At 44.3% G+C, this 21742-nt stretch overlaps 1 protein-coding gene across 1 annotated transcript in view; it reads right to left on the bottom strand.

Annotated features, from left to right (window-relative positions):
- The window catches only part of ttc1 (tetratricopeptide repeat domain 1), a 35647-nt gene extending 14293 nt beyond the window's left edge, over positions 1 to 21354 (bottom strand). The window contains exons 1-5 of the mRNA XM_015976885.3: positions 21266 to 21354; positions 20127 to 20295; positions 12166 to 12501; positions 12040 to 12100; positions 6856 to 6968 (exon numbers count right to left, since the gene is read on the bottom strand). Coding sequence (XP_015832371.3) covers positions 6856 to 6968; positions 12040 to 12100; positions 12166 to 12492 — 501 coding nt within the window. The 5' untranslated portion in view covers positions 12493 to 12501; positions 20127 to 20295; positions 21266 to 21354. The remainder of the gene's footprint in view (positions 1 to 6855; positions 6969 to 12039; positions 12101 to 12165; positions 12502 to 20126; positions 20296 to 21265) is intronic.
- Between the last annotated feature and the right edge of the window lie 388 nt (positions 21355 to 21742).

Raw genomic sequence — 21742 nt, 5'->3', positions numbered from 1 at the left:
AATCCTGGCAGAGAGACGCTGGAATCGGGGATATGGTCCTGCAGCCACGTCTCAGTGAAACACATAATACTGCACTGCCGATCCTCTGGCTGAGTCCTTGAAAGGGCTTGGAGTTCATCCATCTTGTTGGCCAGTGATCTCACATTGCCCATTATGATCGATGGAAGAGATGGTTTGAATTTCCTCTTTCTCTGTCTCCGTTTTCCTCCCGCTCTGCACCCACGCTTCTTGCGTTTTAGCTCATTTGGGATTTGTGGCTTCAGTTGAGGTATTATTTCAGCCTTTCCAATGTTAATCAGCTGCTCCCATCAGTAAACCAGCTTGTTGTCATGGTTACGCATCATAATAAAAGCTCAAAAGTGAAAAAAGTGAAAAAAAAAATAGCTGTAAAAATCCTCTAAGCTTCACAGCACCAGAAACAGAAAAGTAAAATGTCTAAAAAATACAGTTTTTCTTGAGAAACTCGAAGAAAAAATGTCCAAAAAAAGGTTAAACTTACATATAGTCAACAGAGCTACTCCAGCATGCATCACCCAAAGCAGCGCAGTTCCGGAACATGCCATGTTAACAATTTCCATTTGATGCGTGCCGCTAGCGGTAGCCAGTGGAGCTCAATGAACAGAGGGGTGACATGTGCTCTTTTTGGCTGATTGAAGACCAGACGCGCTGCTGCGTTCTGGACCATTTGAAGAGGTCTCACAGTACAGGCTGGAAGACCAGTTAGAAGGGCAATGCAGTCATCGAGGCGATGACAGTAGATTGCACCAGGAGCTGGGTGGCATGTTGTGTTAGGTATGGTCTGATCTTTCGTATGTTATACAGCGCAAAGCGGCATGAACGAGCAACAGAGGCAACATGATCTTTAAAGGTCAGGTGTTCCTCAATCACAACACACAGATTTCGAACTGCCTTTGAAGGAGCCAGAGATAGGAAGTCATTTTGGATTGAGATATTGTGCTGTATGGATGGTTTTGCTGGGATGACAACTAGTTCAGTTTTAGAGAGGTTAAGTTGGAGATGGTGGGATTTCATCCATTTTGATATGTCAGAGAGATAGTTTGATATTCGTGCAGAGACAGTGTGGTCGTCCGGTGGAAATTACAGATAGAGCTGGGTGTCGTCTGCATAGCAGTGGTAGGAGAAGCCATGTGATCAAATGATCTTACCCAGTGAGGTGGTGTATATGGCAAAGAGAAGAGGTCCTAGTACAGAGTCCTGGGGGACTCCTGTGGAAAGATGGTGCACGGTAGAGGACTGTCCAAGCCAAGATACACTGAATGATCATCCTGTGAGGTACGATTCAAACCAGGCATGTGCTTTCTCTGTGACGCCCATGCTAGAGAGTGTGGACAAAAGGAAGCCATGGTTGACAGTGTCAAATGCAGCCGATAAGTCGAGCAGGATAAGCACTGAGGATTTGGCAGTCGCTCTAGCTTCTTTTAAGGATTCTGTCACTGCTAACAGAGCAGTTCCAGTGGAGTGGCCCTTTCTGAACCCAGACTGGTATGGGTCAAGCAGACAGTTTTGTGAGAGGTACTCTGTGTTCTGCTTGAAAGCCACCCTTTCAATGATTTTGGACAGAAAAGGGAGGAGAGAGATAGGTCAGTAGTTCACATGATTTGGAGGAAGATATGTTTTTTAGCAATGGTTTAACCTGAGCATGCTTGAGAGAGGTGGGAAATGTACCGGATGTCAGTGAAGCGTTGATCACATGTGTGACTGCTGCGGCTACTGTAGGAGCAATTGCTTGGAGCAGCTTAGTCAGAATGGGGTCGAGTAGGCATGTAGTAGGGCGGCTGCACGTGAGAAGCTTGGACACACAGTTCTCAGTGAGAGGGGAAAAAGAGGAAAATGAAGCAATAGGGCCTGAGATGGTTGGGCTAGAAGGAGTTTGTGGTAGCGAATGTTCAGGAGTGGCCAGTTGAGTAAACTGTTTGCTTATAGCTGCCAATTTGTCAGTGAAGAATGAGGCAAAGGTGTCAGCGGATAGATTGTTGGTAGGAGGTGGAGAAGGAAGGTTGAGCAGAGTTTTGAATGTCGAAAATAGTTTCTGAGAGTTAGTAGAGCTGAGAATTTTGTCAGTGAAGAAACCTTTCTTTGCATCAGTGATGCTGGCAGAGAATGAGGACAGTAATTCATGAAATTTCAGTTGATCACCAGGATCTTTTGTTTTGCGCCATATCCATTCCGCGGCTCTAAGATTGGTGCGTAGAGACCGGAGGGCATCATTTAGCCAAGGGTGTGACTGAGAGGATCTAGCAGGTCTAGTGGCCAAAGGGCACAAGTTGTTAAGAAAAGAGTAGAGTATAGAGCAGAGTGATTCTGTGGCATCATTCACTTCATAAGCAGAGAATGTGCTGGGAGATGAAAGAGTGGAGGCAACAAGAGAGGAGAAGTGGTTGGGTGCCAGATTGCGGAGGTTGCGGCAGAATGAGACTATTGGGGAGGAAGCAGTGGACCTCCCTTGTAGAGTCGTGCTGAAATGGATGAAGTAATGATCGGAAAGATGCAGCGGTGTGACAGAGATTGTGTCTATGGCACAGTTTCTGGTGAAAATGAGGTCAAGTGCTTTTCCAGCTTTGTGAGTTGGAGGGCTTTGTACTAGTTTTAGATCAAATGATGACATTAATGACAGGAAGCCTGATGAGCTGGGATTGTCCAGGTGAATACTCATGTCTCCAAGGACCAATGTGGGACAGTCGTGCTCAGGAATGGAGGAGAGCAGGGTGTCGAGTTCATCAAGAACACATTGTGTGTGATCAGATGTCTCTGTAGGAGCTTTCTGAGCTGAAGAGGATATGAAGTTCTGGACTTTTCCTCAGACAGGCTCGTGGATGCGTCACCACATTGGAGACAGGAACAAGCGCTATTCAGCCAAAGTTTAACCATCAGGAACATTTTCTAAGTGACACGTCTCTCTGAGAGACAGGGCTTGGACAACACTCGCTTCAGTGGGAGGAATCTTCCCGTATGGTTCTGCGATATGCTCCATGTCCGTCTCCACATCTTCAGCTTGCTGTGAAGAGCAGTGTCCAGCTCGGATGTTCTGATGGGAATCTTTTCTTGATTGATTTAGCTACCTCCGCGATGTGTGTTACAATTTAAATGTCAGCGCATCTGCACGCGTTGGGGTAATTCTTTCTATTCTATCTCCATCAAAATAAACAGTCAAATACAGTAAATATCTGGTCAAAACGAACCCTTTCATTTAACTACTCTTTCTTCTTATGAAGACTGCTGCAAACAAACAGCAAACAAGAGCCATGCGCCTTTATCTCCGTCACTGTAAATGAAGGAAAAAACTAATGGGTCGGATCGTTTTCAACATAACTATGTTGAAAACGATCCAAAATGTAAAGTTTGGTTCAGTGCAAAGTTTAATCATGATGGTTCTTTGAGCCGCTAAAATCACTGCGCTGAAAGGTCTGGTTGGTTCCCCATAGCATGGTCATTTAGCACGAGCTGTAAGCTTTGGATGAACTGAAAGCTCTGGCTGGAACTGGGAACGTAGGAAGTGATTCACTTTGAATGAATTGGTTGTTTATAAACTTTGACCTACCAGATCTGAGATGTGTGTCTAGGTGTTTACCTCGACGATCAGCCACTCAGAAGAGGCTGGTTCCACTTAATGTGAAATAAATCTGTTAAACATTCATTTATTAATACACTGATATTATTATGTGAATGTAACTGATCATTAATCATTATTAAATCATCAAGTAGACTCACTTAGTGTATTTAAGATCTGAAATAGGTCATGAAATAATAAACATGTATGTTGATTAATGAATTAATCTTTAAATCACATTAGATAGCACATTGATTGTAGATAACAGAGAATACGATTGTAAACATGTGGATTGAAAGAAATCTTTTTTTTTAGACCAAACTAAGAATCATTTTATTAAAAGGAGTAAAAGTCTCGTCTTCTGCATGGACCTTGGAGGTGCAGCTAAGATTAGGGAGTCAGGAGGAGGAACTTGTAATGGCTACCTTCTGGATGGTGCTGATGGTTCAGCATGGAATGATTTAGGTACAGGGAAGAACACAACGTTCCTAGCCGAGGAACGCTGCAGGACACCCGACTGTCTATTTGACCTCTGACATTTCTCTGGACAAATACCCTTGTTGGCTGTTTCCAGCGTTACACAACAATCCAACGAGCCTGGATTTGTATTCTGAACAGTTTAAACACGGTTCAAATAGAAACATGTGATGTGGTAAAACAAATCGGCACTTGCTCAACTATTTAAATCACTAACGATGAAAAATATCAAAGTATTGTAGGTACAGACAGGCTACAACTTCTGGATTCATTTTATACAAATAGTTTTATTAATTATCTTCTGTTAAAAGATAACTTTGACGTACATGAGTGGCAGCTTTTGGTTGCTGTCATCTTTTGTTATTGGTTAAAGTAAAACACCCAGGTTAGAAATCTTGGTGTTGTCATTGACTCGGACCTGAGCTTCTCTGGACACATTAAGGCTATAACTAAATCAGCGTTTATCACCTTCATCAAACATCGAGAGTCAGAGGTCTCGTGTCCAGACCAGACTTAGAGAAAATCATTCATGCTTTTATTTCTAGTGGGCTGGACTACTGCAATGGTCTCGTAACTGGTCGTCCCAAAAAAGCTGTGGAGCAACTGCAGCTTGTTCAGAACGCTGCTGCTAGAGTCTCAACAAGAACTGAGGCCCTGTCCACACGTAGCCGGGGATCTGCCAAAACGTAGATAGTTTTCTACGTTTTGGCCTGTCATCCACACGAAAACGGAGTTTTTTCACACGAAAACGGATCTTTTAAAAAACTCCGGCCAAAGTGAAGATCTGCGTTTTCTCCGTTTTGGGTGTCTGCGTGTGGACGGACAAAACCGGAGTTTTAAGGTCCGCAACGTCACTTTCCGCGACAAAAAAATGCTGACATCACGTGTGCGGCCTGTGTTTACACTAGCCGACAGCATGGATGCCCTCAGAGCTGCGCTCTGTCACTACCCGATCCATCAATTGTCCAAGCGCTTTCTGCTTGTTTGTTTTTGCAAGCGGAATTACTGCTCCTTGCGGAAGACCACAGACGAAGGACGAGGTTAAGAACGGGGGAAGTACTGCCGCCTACAGGTCTGGCATGTCCTTAACAACGTATTTATCCGGGTACGTGTGGACAGAGTTTGTTTTTTAAACGTGGTGGTGTGGATGCAAGTTTTTGGAGGGGCGGATATTCGTTTTTTAAAAACCCCGGCTACGTGTGGACTAGGCCTAAGAGAACTAAGCACATCACTCCTGTTCTTAGATCCCTACACTGGTTACCAGTGAACTACAGAATAGACCAAAGTGCTCCTACTAGTTTATAAATCACTCAATGGCATGGGACCAGAATACATGTCTGATCTCGTTCCTGTATAAACACCCAGCAGGGCTCTGAGAGGAAATGATCAGCTGGTAGAACCTCGGGTCAGAACCAAACAGGGAGGAGATGCATTTAGTTTCTATGCTGCTCACATATGGAATCAGCTGCCCCATGACCTCAGATCTGCCCCAGCCCTAGTGTTGTTTAAAACACAACTAAAACCCTCATCAGCCTTTACATGAATGGTTTCTTCTGCTGCGTCGTCTCCTCTGTAATCTGTGATGTCATTGCTCACCCTTAATCAGGGTATCTGCAGGTTTAAGGGAGCCAAATTTAAGACTTTTTAAGACCTTTTTTAAGGCCACTTAGACCAAATTTAAGCTCGTTGTCGTCTTCCTCCGCTTATCCAGGTCAGGGTCACGGGGGCAGCATACCAACTAGGGAGCACCAGATCGTGCTCTCCCCGGCCACCTCCACCAGTTCCTCCGGCAGGACTCCAAGGCGTTCCCGGACCAGATTGGTGAAATAACCTCTCCAACGTGTCCTGGGTCGACCTGGGGGCCTCCTGCCAGCAGGACATGCCCGAAACACCTCCCCAGGGAGGTGTCCAGGAGGCATCCTGACCAGATGCCCAAACCACCTCAACTGACTCCTTTCGATCCGGATCCAAATTTAAGCTATTTTTTAAATTAAATTTAAGCTATAATTTCCAGCTATTGCCTGGAACCGGTGCTAACCACGTCGCGAACGTGGGATTAACCATCCATTTACCATTAAACTTGCACTTCTCCATGGCGCAAGCTCCCACTAGCTTAACCAGCTAATGTGCTCATCTAAAAATAGTCCCTTTTCACAACCAACTGAATGTGTACGGTTCCGCTTACGCCAACATCATACACAAAAAATGCTGAAGACTAAATAGAAATTCACGAAAATGTCATAGAAATAAAATAATCTAGTTCATTGGGTCTTTGGTAATTTAAGACCTTTGGAAACTGTATTTAAGGATTATTTGTCATTTTTAAGGATTTTCAAGGCCTTAAATTTGGAAAAGGAAATTTAAGACTTTTTAAGGACCCGCGGATACCCTCTTAATTCTGTCTTTTCCTTTTAGCTCTAAATTATAATTTTGTCTGTATATATTTTTAATTTGTGTTCTCGTGTTTGTTGTTGTGCCATTTCATGATAACTGTAAAGCACTTTGGATTTCCCAGTGTTTGAAATGTGCTCTATAAGTAAAGCTACCTTGCCTACAGCAGCTTACGGAGGGCCTGAGTGCAGGTGGGTGGGCCCAGGCTCGGTAAGCCCACCCACAACGCTGCGGCTGCTGTGGCTTACTGTGGGAAATGGGTAACAATGGCTCTCTGATGGGAGAAGGTTGCTGACCCCTGGCATACGGCAAAGTGGAGTCAATAAAAACTTATATAGCTCCGTTCAGGGTCCCATGAGCCAACCAGAGGGGGCGGAGCCTTGGGCTAGCTCCTTAGAAGAGTTTTAGCAATATCCTACCTGGTGCAGTTTTGCAGCAGCTCTGTTGGAGAACAACACGGCTCTCTCTCGACTGAAACAAACAGGACATAAAGCCAACGCCTCTGTGTAGCTTAGCTCCGCTCCCCTCCAGTCTGCAGGAACAGAAACAGGATCATCCTGGTTTGTTGGACAAGACTAGAGCTGTTCTTAGCTTTGTGAGGGCCCTATGCAAGATGCCTTTCCGGGGCCCTTATCTTGCCAAACCAAAGTTAAACCACCACACATGAGCTTATTTATAAACACACCACAAATCAGTACAAGCAACATAGGGTTTTGTGGTACTGCAATAAACACAAACAACACAGGGTAGTCATGACAACCTCTCATACCAAAAGTAAACATCTCAAGTTTGGTCAAGCACGAGTATTACAACTAGAAAGTACAGTGGAGGTCTACACACACAGACATATACAGAGACACTGCACAATCTAGGGGTAACGATAGTAAGTGGTTACGTTTAATGAATGATCAAAAAGATGTGATATTCCATATAAATATGATTTATCATTATTATTGATCTTTTGACATTTAAGATAAAACCAGGTCTTTTGCATAGTTCAGGGAAACCACACCTTTGTAATCATTTGACACAGAAGCAAAAATTATAGTTTGTAGAAATCAATTTATTTCTATTTTTCTATCATCAATGATGATGAAAGGTAAATGATTATGAATGGTGATTCACAGTGATGTTAAATGAGACAATGAATGTGTCATACGGGCAAAGTCTGTTTTATTGTGGTTTTCCTTCTAGTGTGGTGTGTTTTTAGTGTGTATTCTTTTTTATTTAGTTTAGTGCATGGAATGCTTTTATTTTGGGGAACCCAGGAAACTGGGAGGGTGTGTGATTTTACTTTGATGAGCTTGGACAGATGACATCCGGACCGGAGCAATTATCTGCACCGGTGGCAGATTAGGAGCGTCTGTTTTTTGGTGGAGACGGTGGCAGAAAGCAGAGAATCGCCGGGTGAAAGGACACCGATCGTCTGTGACGAGGCTTCATGGAGATGTGGGCAGGGTATTCCTTTGCCCTGGCGTGTGAGTAGCGGCCCTGTGACAAGGTGTGACCCGCGGTGTGTGATCGAGCAGTGACTGCCGTTAAATTCACTGACAGGTGGACCCGCGACAGAGGAGGACGACAGCGTGGCGCGGTGACGCGGCCGAGCCAGTGACTGATCTGCAGGAGGAAGCGGCCGATCGAGGGAAACGGCGGTGCGGCAGACGCGCGTCTTGAAGGAGGAGGCGAGCTATCAGGGAAGAGGAAACCCGCGCGGCAGACAAGCGTCCCCAAGGAGGAGGAATCTGCCCCGCAGCGTCCAGATAAGGCTGCAGACTCTCCGGCCCAGTTCTGACAACCGTTTATAGTGACTGTCCTAACCTGGTTTTTTTAAATGATGTTTTAATTAGAATTTTCAATAAACCCCGGTGCGGTGGTTAATGGCTGATTCCTTTGATCTCTGGCAGACGCTCTCAATTTACCTGGTGTAATCCTTGGGTGGGATTTTGTATTTGGTAGATCTATAATATAGCCCACCCACCCGGTAGGAAGGTGCCACAAATGGACTCTGATGAAACATGACCTGGTGTGTTTTAGACTTTCTAAGTAACTCAGAAAGGTGTGATGTTTAACAGTTTATCAAATTAGTATTAAATAGATCTATAAGTTTGGGATGTAAGCAGGAAAAGGCCCGGCTGGTGCTGGAGCTGAGGGAGTCCGCAGACCCAACTGGTGAGAGCAGCTGGCCCCCAGATACGAACAAGGAGGAAGTGGCAAGACCCGGAAGAGGTTGATACAGCAATCAGCTGGTTGGAACGCCGTGAGGTGGTTGGCAGAGTCCAGGAGGGCGGGAAGGCCTCGGAAGTGGTGAGGCATTCCTCTTCTGGTCTAAGGCCTCCAAAGAAGACCGAAAAGCTATGGTGGTGGTGGAAATAACAAGGACGGAGCATGAGTGCCTTAACGTCAAAGCAGTGTCTCAGAGCCGGCAGGGAAGCTGGGAAGGCATCACAGACAGGCCCCTGTCATGGTCGGACATTTGAAAGTTCCCCAAGCCAGCCTGAGCTTACTGGTACCAGCGACTTATGGGCCATTGCCATCTGTACCGGGTCGGCCCGGGCCGGGTAGCCCCAGCCGGCCCCAGCCTGGCCCGGTTGATTCCACACATCCTTGCCTTAAGCCCATGTGGGCTGATTCTACCCACCAATCAGAGGCTTGCTCTAATGGAAGGTGTGAATTTGCTGTCAGCAGTGGGTGTGTTGGCCCTGGTCGGCCTGAAGCAGACCCCCTCGAGAAGAGGGCTGAGAATGAGCCTTGGTTGGCCCGGAAAAATACCAGGCCACCCAGATATGTAAACAACCTACGCTACCCGGCCCGGGCCGACCCGGTACAGATGGGAATGGCCCTCCCCTAAAGGATTATTAGGAACACCACACTAATACGGTGTTTGACCCCCTTTGGCCTTCAGAACTGCCTTAATTCTACGTGGCGATGACTCAACAAGGTGCTGAAAGCATTCTTTAGGAATGTTGGCCCACATTGATAGGATAGCATCTTGCAGTTGGAGATGTGTGGGGTGAACATCCAGGGCACGAAGCTCCCGTTCCACCGCATCCCAAAGATGCTGGAAGTAGCCATCAGAGGATGGGTACATGGTGGTCATGAAGGGATGGACACGGTCAGAAACAATGCTCAGGTAGCCCGTGGCATTTAAACAACGCCCAGTTGGCACTAAGGGGCCTAAAGTGTGCCAATAAAACATCCCCCACACCATGACACCACCACCACCAGCCTGCACAGTGGTAACAAGGCATGATGGATCCATGTTCTCATTCTGTCTACGCCAAATTCTGACTACCATCTGAATGTCTCAACAGAAATGGAGACTCGTCAGGCCAGGCAACATTTTTCCAGTCTTCAAATGTCCGGTTTAGGTGAGCTGGTGCAAGCTGTAGCCTCTTTTTCCTATTTGTAGTGGAGATGAGTGGTACCCGGTGGGGTCTTCTGCTGTTGTAGCCCATCCGCCTCAAGGTTGTGCGTGTTGAAGCTTCACAAATGCTTTGCTGCATTCCTCGGTTGTAACGAGGTTAGGCTCTTCTATCAGCTTGAATCAGTCGGCCCGTTCTCCTGTGACCTCTAGCATCAACAAGGCATTTTAGCTAACAGGACTGCCGCATATGGATGTTTTTCCCTTTTCACGCCATTCTTTGTAAACCCTAGAAATGGTTGTGGGTGAAAATCCCAGTAACTGAGCAGATTGTGAAATACTCAGACCGGCACCAACAACCATGCCACGCTCAGAATAGCTTAAATCGACAGTGTGGGTTGCAGTGATCTTCTGGGCCATTCCCATCTGTACCGGGTCGGCCCGGGCCGGGTAGCGTAGGTTGTTTACATATCTGGGTGGCCTGGTATTTTTCCGGGCCAACCAAGGCTCATTCTCAGCCCTCTTCTCGAGGGGGTCTGCTTCAGGCCGACCAGGGCCAACACACCCACTGCTGACAGCAAATTCACACCTTCCATTAGAGCAAGCCTCTGATTGGTGGGTAGAATCAGCCCACATGGGCTTCAGACAAGGATGTGTGGAATCAACCGGGCCAGGCTGGGGCCGACTGGGGCTACCCGGCCCGGGCCGACCCGGTACAGATGGGAATGGCCCATTCTAAAACAAGCTATCTGGCCACTGCTACAATAGTTTGTAAAACATTTGTCTTTAAATGAAATCACTTCTCCAATTTTGTGAGTAAATTGTCTAACTTGTTTGCCCAAAGATAAAGTAAACTTTGTAGACGTTGGGTCATAAAGTTCAGCTATGAGTTAATTAATAATTAAATATGACCGGTGTGACTCTGTGACTTGTTTTTGAGATTTGTTGCTTTCTCCAGTTTATTCGTTTATCCAATCTTTGGCAATTCCAACTTCCAAGTAGAAATAATGAACTGGAACACCTTCCCTAAGCCAGAGAATGTTTTTTAAACCAGTTTGAGGTGCAATAAGCAGCTCGTTGTAATAACAATAGTAGCTGTGGTGGAAACTCGTAAGGGTGCATCTAAAATTGATGTTATGTGCATTTGTATATTTTCCAAGGTAAATGGAACACACCATGACATTTGTGCTTCCCAGCATATACATTAAAGAATGGATGCAGCATTGACTGCTATTGGGCGCTGGAGGGCGTAACAGCGTCGCCACTATATTGGATCGGTCTCCTCACACTCCAAAGTCAATGCCGAGTCCATGCAGAGTGAGTACCTATGCCTGTTTTTGTGCAGTCTATGGTTACAACAACTGGCACACAATTGAAAACTGGTCATGTGGGATTGCTAGTGACTTTTCTAGCCTACCGGATAAAATTTTATATTTATTTTTATTTATTTAGTTTATATATTTATTTTGTAATTATCATGCCATACATTTTTCCTGATTTTTTAAAAAAGCTTGATAAAATGTGACTTTTAGTTGAGTAAGCATTTTCCTCTGTAGAAATTTATTCACTGGGGTCGAATGGAGACCCATCTAAAATGGCGGCTGGCCTCTACGACCTTTAGGTGTCAGGTTCGGTTCCCCTGCTGTCTGCCCCTTTTCCTTTTCTCAGCTTTAGCTTGGTGGAGATCTTGAACTCACAAAATGCCGTTCATAAACCCGTTCACACATGCCAGAATGAGCACACTCACTGCAACGTTCGTCAGGCAAAATAAGAGCGAGTTCTGTTCGGTTCACAAAAAACTAAAAAAACGTTCACGGACGTTGGTTCAATGAACGCATTAAGGCATAACACTGCCTGTCAGCAGATAGCCCCCATGGACGTCCAATGTGTGACAATGGCATTGACACCAGCGGTCATGTGCCAAAACATAGCCTAAGCTTAATTTATTGCAGCATATTTTGCTTTTATATCCTTAATAAGGTATTTCTAATCATTTAAAGAATATAGGCAACTCATTCTCAGAAGAGGATGTAAACTCTTGTAGACTGCAGGAACTTAAGGGGCCCCTAGTGGACATGTGGGGCCCTACGCCTTTGCGTAGAAGGTGTATAGCAATAAACGGCTCTGAAGACATCCAGCAGAAAACATCTCAACATGTCCAGTTAGGGTTGGAGCATCGAAAGGTCACAAAGCCAGTCCACATCCTCAGATTATAGCCGAACCAGAAGTACCACAAACTCACCTCCAGCTTTGAACTGACTGTTTCCCGTCTCTTTCAGAGTTAAGCTCTGATGCCTTCGATCCTGAAACAGAAACCAACAACTGTGATCTCCTGCAGCGTGGTTGAACACCTGTGCATAGGTGTTACCTGTTTCTCCTCCTCGGTCAGCTCCTTCTCCAACTCTCTCAGGTAGTTGTCGTCAAACTCCACTTCTCTGGACACCTCCTCTTTTAGCTCCGAATCTGAATCTTCTTGCACATCGATACCCTGCTCCTCCTCAACCAGAACCTTCTCCTCCTGTCGTCCAAGGATTTCTCTCATTCGGTCAGGTAGTCTGTTCTCTGAATCTGACGAGTTCTCTTCCTCCTTCAGGTTCGTTGTGGTTTCAGGAGGTTCTAGAATTTCCTGGCAGTCATAGAAGTCTTCTTGGACCTCCTTTACCTGTCCTGCTGGTTCTTCTCTTTGGCCGCTCATTCTGAAGCTCTGGTATTCAAGAGAAAGGAGATGTGACTTTAGGTCTGATTACCTGCTCATCGGTTCTTCACATTTATTATTTATTTATTTTACATTCATTTAAAGAGGAGTAACCCCATGATGTGCCAACTCGTTCTGAAGGGGTCTTCTTAGCAGGAACTCCGGCTATGAGGATGTGTGTGCCCTAATAAGCCACAGGTTTTCTGTTGTACCACACCATGTTGTTAGAAACACAAAACTTTGCTGTTTATTTATAAATCTGTGATATTTGGTACATTTATGACACACAGGATGCCAGGTTTGCGCTCTGGGGGCGATGACGTATGCTGGTTGCACATGGAAGAACAGCTATTGGCGCTAGTGTTCGTTTACGAGCTCACCATATTAATAATGAAGTAAAATGCAGCATCATGCTGCTTTTGGGTGTGATTTCCAGTCAGAGGGCAACAAGGGGTGTGATGTGAGGTACACAGCTTTCCCACTGGCAAGAAGAGGAGAAAGCAGTGGGAAGATGCCTGTGGACGGACACAACTTTCCAAAGATCCCAACATTTTTCTCCTGATGCGTTTGAGGCTCACAGTCGACCACGACTACTTAAAGAGCTCACCAGAGCGGCTGGGTATAAGAGAACGTGGAAACTAAATGCTTTAGTGACCATTTTCCCACACAAGGAGCCTAAACGCCCTCGGAGAGAGGAGAGATGCTGGACGCTCTCCTGAGCCGACAACCTGCTCCTGCAGCCGCCGCTTCTGTCACGCTCAGCTGTAACGTCCAGCAATGGTCAGTTTTTAGGTACTGTTTGACCATTCAACATCTGGTCATAAAGGAGACACGAGACTGTATACGTTGCCCTTTAAATCAGCCTGCCTCCATCCCACCAGCTGGAACTCAGAGCCTGCAGCTCCAAGCCCCCACAGTGCGGGTGAAAAATTGAGGCCAACGCAGAAGTGACAAAAATTGCAGTTCCACCCTCATCCACTAGGGGCTGGTGTCAGAAACGAGCAAATCCTCATTGACTCCCATGTTAAAAATACCAATTTCACAGCAGAAATAAACATGTTTACAGCCTGGTACCAAAACATGTTTTTGGTTTAAATGATCTAGTTTACACTCATGACAACTCTGAGGGGGGTGAATGTTTTTCTCACTCTTCTGTTTAAGTGTATTAAAAGTCTAAAATTCTGTATAATTAATGAGGATCAGACCCACGTGACCACAGAGCTAGCTCAGTGGAAAGGCCTCAGTAGAGCCTCGGTCTGGCCTGGAAACTGCTCCAGGATTTTGAGTCTCTGTGTTTGTGTATTCTTTTTTGGATATTTTTGTGCAATTGTTGGACAAAATGATTGCTGTGGCATTAATTGCACTAATAGAGCGTCCAAGGAGTCTCCACTTCATTTTTTTCAGTAAGTAAAATTATATTTATGTATTTTAGGTCACTGCCGAGCTGAGCTTAGATTTTAACATGTACTGTTTAACCATGAAATTTAAATGTAATAGGGTAAACCCCAGTGCATTTAACATAATGCTGCACTTTAGAAAATGGGTTGAAATATAACATGTTGGTGGAGCTGGGTTCTGACTATCGGCTTGTGGAGCTCTCGGGAGACCTGTGTTCCACCCGGTTTTACTCAGCGGTCAGCCCGGCGTATCTCTGACTCAGAAGCTCTGGTGTTGTGCACAGTTAACTCCGGTTGTAGCTAGGTTGCTACCTCCATTAGCTTAGCTCCCACCTCCACGTTAGCTTTGGGTTAGCTTCAGGTTAGCTTGTAGCTAGTTCGACCGGGTGTCGTCAGTTGATCCCAGCCTTACAGCCCCACCATCAGCTCCTCCTCTCTTCCCTTTTATGGAATTGTCTGGGCTTGACGGAACCTGTGACACAGTCAAAATGGCGGTGGTGGCCACCTCCCATTTAGCCTAAAAATGTGTTATTGGAGCCTATGGAAACCCATTGTCCAATATTTATATGTCGATGTGCAGCTCTGCCAGAGATAACGAAATCATAACATTCGCTCCTCAAGGTCCCTCACAGAGAACCCTTCTTATCTAAGTCTCTTTGCTCACAGAAGAAAGAAGAAAAGAAGATTTTAAAATTAAAGAAGAACTTCCACAACTAATAAAGTTAAATAATCATTAAATGAACATTTGTTTATTGCTACTTATAATAATTATAAAATAATGAAATGTTTCACTAATCTGTGCTCAATGACATATGTTTCAGCATGTTTACTTGGTCATAACCATTTTGCACTCACACAACAACAAGTAAGGTAAAGTTAAATCCCATGACACTTAAATAACCTTTACCCCAGTTCAGAGCCTCCGGTATCGAAGAAGGCGTGTGTTTCTGAAGTTGTCTCGGTAATATCCCTCAAACATGTCAACCTCTGGTTGGCTACACAATCATAACATGAGATTCTTAAAACTGGATCACTCTGGTTGACTCAGCAGTTCTAGAGAAAGCTTCAGGCCAGCCACCTGGAGTAACACCTCTTTAACCACCAAAGCTTTTGACACGTCGTCAAAATCTTTTCGCACCTGCAAAGCTGAAAAAGCAAACGATTTCTACAGAACAAGCTGATTTATCCAACTCCTTAAGAGTTACTCCTGAGACGCAAACTAGTTCCAACTGTCGTTACCTGTATATGACTCTGGACTGACCTGGTTGTACTGCAGTTAATCTACGGACTCCGGTACCTGGGGGTCTCTGACCCCCCCCCCCCCCCCCCGACATCTCGGATCCGAAAAGGGCGTCTCCACTTGGGCACGAAGAACACAGTGAGATAGCGTCTGATGTGGTTTTTGATAATAATCAACTTCATAGCTTAACGCAAAAAAAATTCTTTCACATCCAGAACGCAGCTCTCCGAGACACGGAAGTTCTGACTAGCATCACATTCACACGTAGGTTTCCTACATCCCATCTAATTCCGTCCATCACGGTAAATGTTAGTTAATTTGTCATGTTTTAATTGTTTGTAAAAAAAATTCTTACTTTTATAAACCTGACTGTTTTCTGAATCAAAATGAAGTGTGTACATTCCCCTAATAAATAAAGAATCCTAGAAAATTCTGATTAACACAATAAAGACCAGGCAGGGTGATATTCTATATTTAGATAGAGTATCACAGCTTATTGGTCATAAGTAGAGGTAATATATATATTGAGCTCTTAAAGCACTCAGTTCACCAAACCCTACACCGCCCTTTTTGCTCTTCATGTCGATGGTCGCTTTGTGAAACATGGTCAGTGATGTCATCATTAATGTTTCACTCTGGTTCCGGTCACACATTGACAATTTAACTCATTCACTACCATTGACGACAAAAGTCGTCATTTGCACCTTTTTACTCTGTGGGCGTCGGAACGAGCCCCCGCACCGTGAGAACAAACATCACAGCTTTAAAGCCGATCTTCATCCGCATACGTCACACGTCACGTGATCAGGAAGCAGAAAATCCATGTGTTAGGAGATCGTTTTGGGCCGCCGCTGTAAAAAAAAGTGAGGCGCGGACTGGAAAAGCTTCTGCCGATCACAATTCAACAACGGATTATGAAAGAACGGATAAAGCTCGAAATATGCAGATTCTTCCTGATGTAAGAGGTGAGTCTCCGCTTTGTCTTGGTAGTTTTAGCGTTGACATCATCCTAGAGCAGCCTTTCTCAAATGGGGGTACGCGTACCCCTGGGGGTACGTAAAGAAACTCCAGGGGGTACATCAGAGAAGCAGACTGTGTCTAAAAAAAGAGCTTGATCACAGCAGTTGTCTCCCTGCCACCAAGGATGAAAAAGATCCTCAGTGAAGCACAAGCCCAAGTGTCTCACTAAAAAGTCTGTAAAAACACTCCGATCAGTGCAGTAATGTTAAGATTTCAGTCTTCTTTTTGATTTTTAAAAATATATTTTGAGATTTACATTTGTTTTTAGCAATTGTTATTTAAAATGACGTTGATGATTTCTTTTAGAGAACAGATATACTATGATCCCAAAAGAGAACACTTTATGTTGATATGCTTTGTATGAGCACAAATCTTTAATTATAATTAGCTTAATCATTTCTTTGGCCTGTATTTGATTTTTTTTTATATTTCTAGTTATATACATATTTTTTCCAAATAGTTCAAGAGATACTACAAAAAATGTGCAGTGTTTTGCATATTTATGGATTTTTCAATGGGTAATCTTATGGTTTTAAATAGTTTTATGGTGACTGTTTTCAATTAATTAATTAGAATCACATTTTAGTGATGAAAAATATTTCCAATACATTTAGTTATGGAGTATTAACATTTAAAATATTCAAAATAGTTTTTTTCCCCAAATGGTTGAATTTTGTACTTGTTTATCAGTTTCAAAGTTGAATAAATCAGTCACTGAAGGCACCTATTTAAGGTCTTGTTTTTTACAACCAAAAATGTTTTTGTGCTGATTAGGGGTACTTGGCTGAAAAAAATATTTCACAGGGGTACATCAGTGAAAAAAGGTTGAGTACCACTGTCCTAGAGCACAATGTTCTGTGACTCTTAAAAAAACTGTGAAAACGCTGAAAAACGCTGCCAACGAAGAGCTTTACCGACCAGGAAACGGCTGGCAGTGAATGCGTTAATAGTCCAGATTAGCGTAATGTTCCTGTTTGTAGTTCCTCCTGTTAAGTGCCCATTTATTTAAATTATTCAGTTTTATATAAAAAAAAACATTTGGACATACATTTTATTATGTTCCAGTCATTAGTCATTTATACTTCAGTATTGTAGTATTTATTGTAAACTAAGTAAGTTTAAGTAAGTTCGTGGTGTTGGTGTCAGGTTTCCTGCTCATTGGCCTTAGAGGCTACCTGGCTTACCGGAAAATTAACGAGCTGTCGAGGAATATTGGCCTGATCCCGGAGCTCTGAGATGGATTGCACCGCGCTGTGAATTCGCAGACTCAGATAATTGTCGAGATGAATCGTAAGCTTGAGACTTTGGCGGAGATCATTCTTTGGCACAAAAGATGAATGCCATCAAGGAGAGAGTGGACGAATCAGCACGGATTGGGATAGATTAACGTCCATTACTATTGGGATTGAGGACCAACAAACTGTAAGACAGAGAGGAAATTATCTCTGTCTGGCCCCAAAACAATTTCTAATCAGAATCTGGCGTCCTTGAGCCTGCAAAGCTCCAACGAACCCCCCCCCCCCCCCCCCCCCCCCCTTCAGAAGATATGTGGAATGTGCCGTCGCTATAGCAACTCAACTCTGCCTCCTTTCCCAGCCTGGGCGGGACTGCGGGAAGGCCGCCGAAGCGTCCAGGGTCACTGCAACCCTCCAACCCTCAATGCTCCCCCCCATCCACACTGAGGTGACATGCGCTGCTTCATCATGGCTCTAGGAGCTGAAGCTGGGATGGTCCCAACTAGGGCTGGGCGACATGACGATTTTAGACCGTTTTACGATCTACACATCTGACGGTCTGTCATTTTTGAGACCTTTTTATCACGATTCACAGCTCTGCTGTTGAATTTCTGCCTCTGAATGAAAAGGGAACTTACCCCAGGCGAATGACACGCCTTTGTTTGACCCATAACCAATCAGAGTGAGTCATAGTAATATATTAGTGCCCCGCTTGTTTTCACCTGTGTGTGAACAAACATGGCTTCGGCCGCGGCTGAGAGCGACAACAAGGTTTTCGTTCCGAAGAGGAACGCCTCGTCCGTTATATGGAACTGGTTTGGTTTTTCACCAGACGACGAAGAGCAGCGAAACGTCATTTGCAAAGTTTGAAAGGAGAGCGTCAAGGCAAGTGATGGCAACACCACAAACTTGTTTAATCACTTGAAAAGAAGGCATCCCAAACAATACAATGAGAGCCAGCTGGCAGCTAAAGCTAAAAAGCCTGCAGCGGCAGCGGCTAGTGCTTCTTCCAGGCAGCAAACGCTAACAGAAACACTCACAAAACTCACTCCCTACGACAGAGACAGCAGACGATGGAACAGCGTGACAGATGCAGTGACGTACCACTTGGTTAAAGATTTGTGTCCCGTGCGAACAGTAGGAGTGGGATTAAAGAAAATGATAAAAACATTGGATCCGCGCTACGAGTTGCCCAGCCGCAAGTATTTTTCGAACACAGCCATTCCACGCATGTACGCTGAATGCACAGAGTGGGCGGGGCTGACTCTGGTGCAGCTCCGCCTTTGTGGTTCTGCAGCGAGCACCCTCTCGGCCTACTTGTACACACCCAATGTGGATAGTGAAATGAATCCACTTGAATGGTGGAAGGCCCATGAGGTCTTTTTTCCAAAAGTGAGTCAGCTTGCTCAGAAGTATCTTTGCATCCCTGCAACAACTTCTCCTTCTGAGTGAGTGTTTAGCACTGGTGGCAATATTGTCACATGCCAAAGGGAAGCCCTTAAACCAGACAAGGTGGACTAACTCGTCTTCAGAGCAAAAAAACCTGTGACTTGTTTTGTTTTAGTTTTGCTTGGATTGATGGAAGAATAATTTTCTTCACAACGTTACTCCAGTGTTAGAAATGCTTACACAACTTTAACTCTGTTCCATTTTATTAAGAAACTTTCCGTGTGCCTGTTTAGTTCATCAGTATTTTGAACAAGTTAATGTTTGCACAATACGTTTGCAATTGACATGTTTGTACTTTAAATATGTTTACGATTTTAATTTATGTTAAGTTACTTGAAAAAAAATGTTTCTCATCTTTAATATGGAATTGAAGTTATGCTATTCATGGATAAAAATCGTGGTAAAATATTGGAAAAATCGTGATATTCTATTTTTGCCATATCGCCCAGCCCTAGTCCCAACCCACCGCCCCTCCTAGTGGACACTTATGTTGTGTTGTCTGAAGTCTGTTGCATATCTCTGTCTGAGGTGTTTTTTTGCAGAGCAAAGCTGCCCTCCTGGTGAGAGGGTAACTTTGATGTGCCTTTTTGCCCTCCACCTGAACCAATCCTCATGTAACCCTCTTATCTCTATTAAGGTATCGTGACTCAGGATTGCGAATGACCACAGTCACCAATTCTTGTCATGTGTCTTGCCCATGTATGTCTGATTTCTGAATTGAGTGTACTGAAACTCTAATCTCCCTCTGGGATTAATAAAGTATCTTTGATTTGATTGATTTAACTAACAGGGGAACCCATTGTTCTTGCATTCTTTAATGAAAAACAAAACGAAATACTTATTTTTCTTGGTAATTAGTAACTTTATAATCTTGTAACTCGATAAGTAACTGGGTTACTTTTCTGACAAAGTAATCAGTAACTACAACAACTACTTTAAAGTAACGTTCTGGTCAGAAGTGGACGTGATGCAGCAGTTTAATGATTCATTCCTCAATCTGCTGTAGCTCTGTAGCATTTAGCACAAGCTGCATCTTCACCTGAGCGGGTTCTGAATCTAGACCGGACTCCAGGGCCTTAAATGGGTCCTGTTCTGCTCCGGAATGTAAAAAACATCTGCTCTCATCAGCTGTGAGCGCAGCTACATGCTAACTGCTAAGCTAACAGCCAGCTAAAGACAGTGAGAACTGCATCGTCAGTCTCATACGTCACACACTCCATAATGTAATAAAGGTAACGTCTGACCGCGGGCTAAAGCCATCGCAAACAGAACAAAAACTACAGTTTATCTCACCTGCAAATGCTGTTCTGTCAGCGCTGCACGCAAACTGACGTCACACCCAGGACAGCTTCTTCTTCGTGTTGATGGAAGGTGACGTATACTCCTTAGCGCCCCCGGCTGGATGACCCGGATGACATCGGTCTGGTTCAGGTCCCTGGAAAGTTTGCTTCCTCATCCAGTTCTTCACAAATAAAATTAAAATTAAAAAACGTAGTTTTTGGCAAATTTCTTTTTACAATGTTTACATCTTAACATTGTTGTGTTTAATCTTCATATGCAGCCAGGAGCATCTGAGCCCACTGATGTCAGCATTGTTATATCAGCTTTAGTCTGGGATGGACCCGTATCATTAACACGCGCCATCCTCTTTGTGTTAAATAGCCTTAAACTAGCTTACAGCTGCTAACATAACACATGTTAACCATATATTTGCTCTGGCCACACGTGGCTAACATGCTAACATTTGATTTAAATGACCTCAGTGAGGAAAATGAGGGCTAAACGGTTTACAGCGTTAACTTTAGGGTCACGTGACCATTAAAACAAAGCTCACAGCTGCTCAGCAGAAACAAAGTCCTCCAGTCTCTAAACATCCAGACTCTGGAGCAGAACATGAAAATGTCATGAATGATGAAACTTTAATAAAACACAGGGCTGCCAACTTTGGAACATCTCCAACCCCGTCACGGGAGGGGGGGACTAGGACTCATCCTTTCATGTATTCAATGAGACTTTTTGTGATCTACATTTTGTTTATTTATTTCTACACATTGTTTGATACAAGTTTTCTTTTCTTGAGGAAAATTAATGTTATTTATTATTGTTGCCCTGGTCCCCGAAATGCCTTGAAACAGCCCTGGGTGTGGTGAGCTTCGAAGGTGATCTGATTTGTATCAAATATATAAATATATTACATGCCTAGATTATTGCTTTATAACGTTAAAGACATGTAGTGGGATAAATCTGCCTACATTTTCCTTTCAAACACTTTGTCTTGTTTTCTTGATTTTTATTTGACTATTTTTCTGTCCTGTCTGTCTCCTTTCTCCCTGCATCTTCCCTCAATCCTAAAGAAAAAATATTGCCTGGCTTCCTACATCATTTCCTTCTGAGTTACTCTTGAACTAAGCAGATCAGAGGGACCAACCTACCGCAAAAATAGTGGCATATGCTGGCCATGCCGGTGTGATACCGCATTACAAGACAGGTGATGCTCCGCAGCGCCTCAGGCACAAAAGACAAGAAGCATGAGAGGACATGAGCTGACAGTAACCATCGTGTGTTGACTGAATTTTTTGGGGGTGCATGGCAACACTTAGAGAACATTACTGTGGCCGTACGCAGGATGGAGGTTCCTGGAGCACAACAACGATCAGCGCTCAGCGTCCTCTCCGCTCAAAAGAACCCCAGAAGAGTCCACATTAATAATGTACTATAAGTAGACCAGGATCTTTTTTTTGGGCTCCCCCTGGGTGTATGAGTTTACAGCTGCAGGGGAGCCGGGCTCCCCTTAGCACCCCCGTAATTCAAACCCTGCACTAAACCAACTAATTGTGGCAACGTGGAGAAACGAGGGCTCTGGCGGGATCTGATCCCCAGACTCCCAGGTGAGAGTCACGCGCTAACCA

This window comes from Nothobranchius furzeri, chromosome 10 (genome assembly GCF_043380555.1).
Source record: "Nothobranchius furzeri strain GRZ-AD chromosome 10, NfurGRZ-RIMD1, whole genome shotgun sequence".
Lineage (NCBI taxonomy): Eukaryota > Metazoa > Chordata > Actinopteri > Cyprinodontiformes > Nothobranchiidae > Nothobranchius > Nothobranchius furzeri.
The sequence above is the reverse complement of the archived record's forward strand: the minus strand, read 5'-3'. Positions and strand labels throughout refer to the sequence as shown.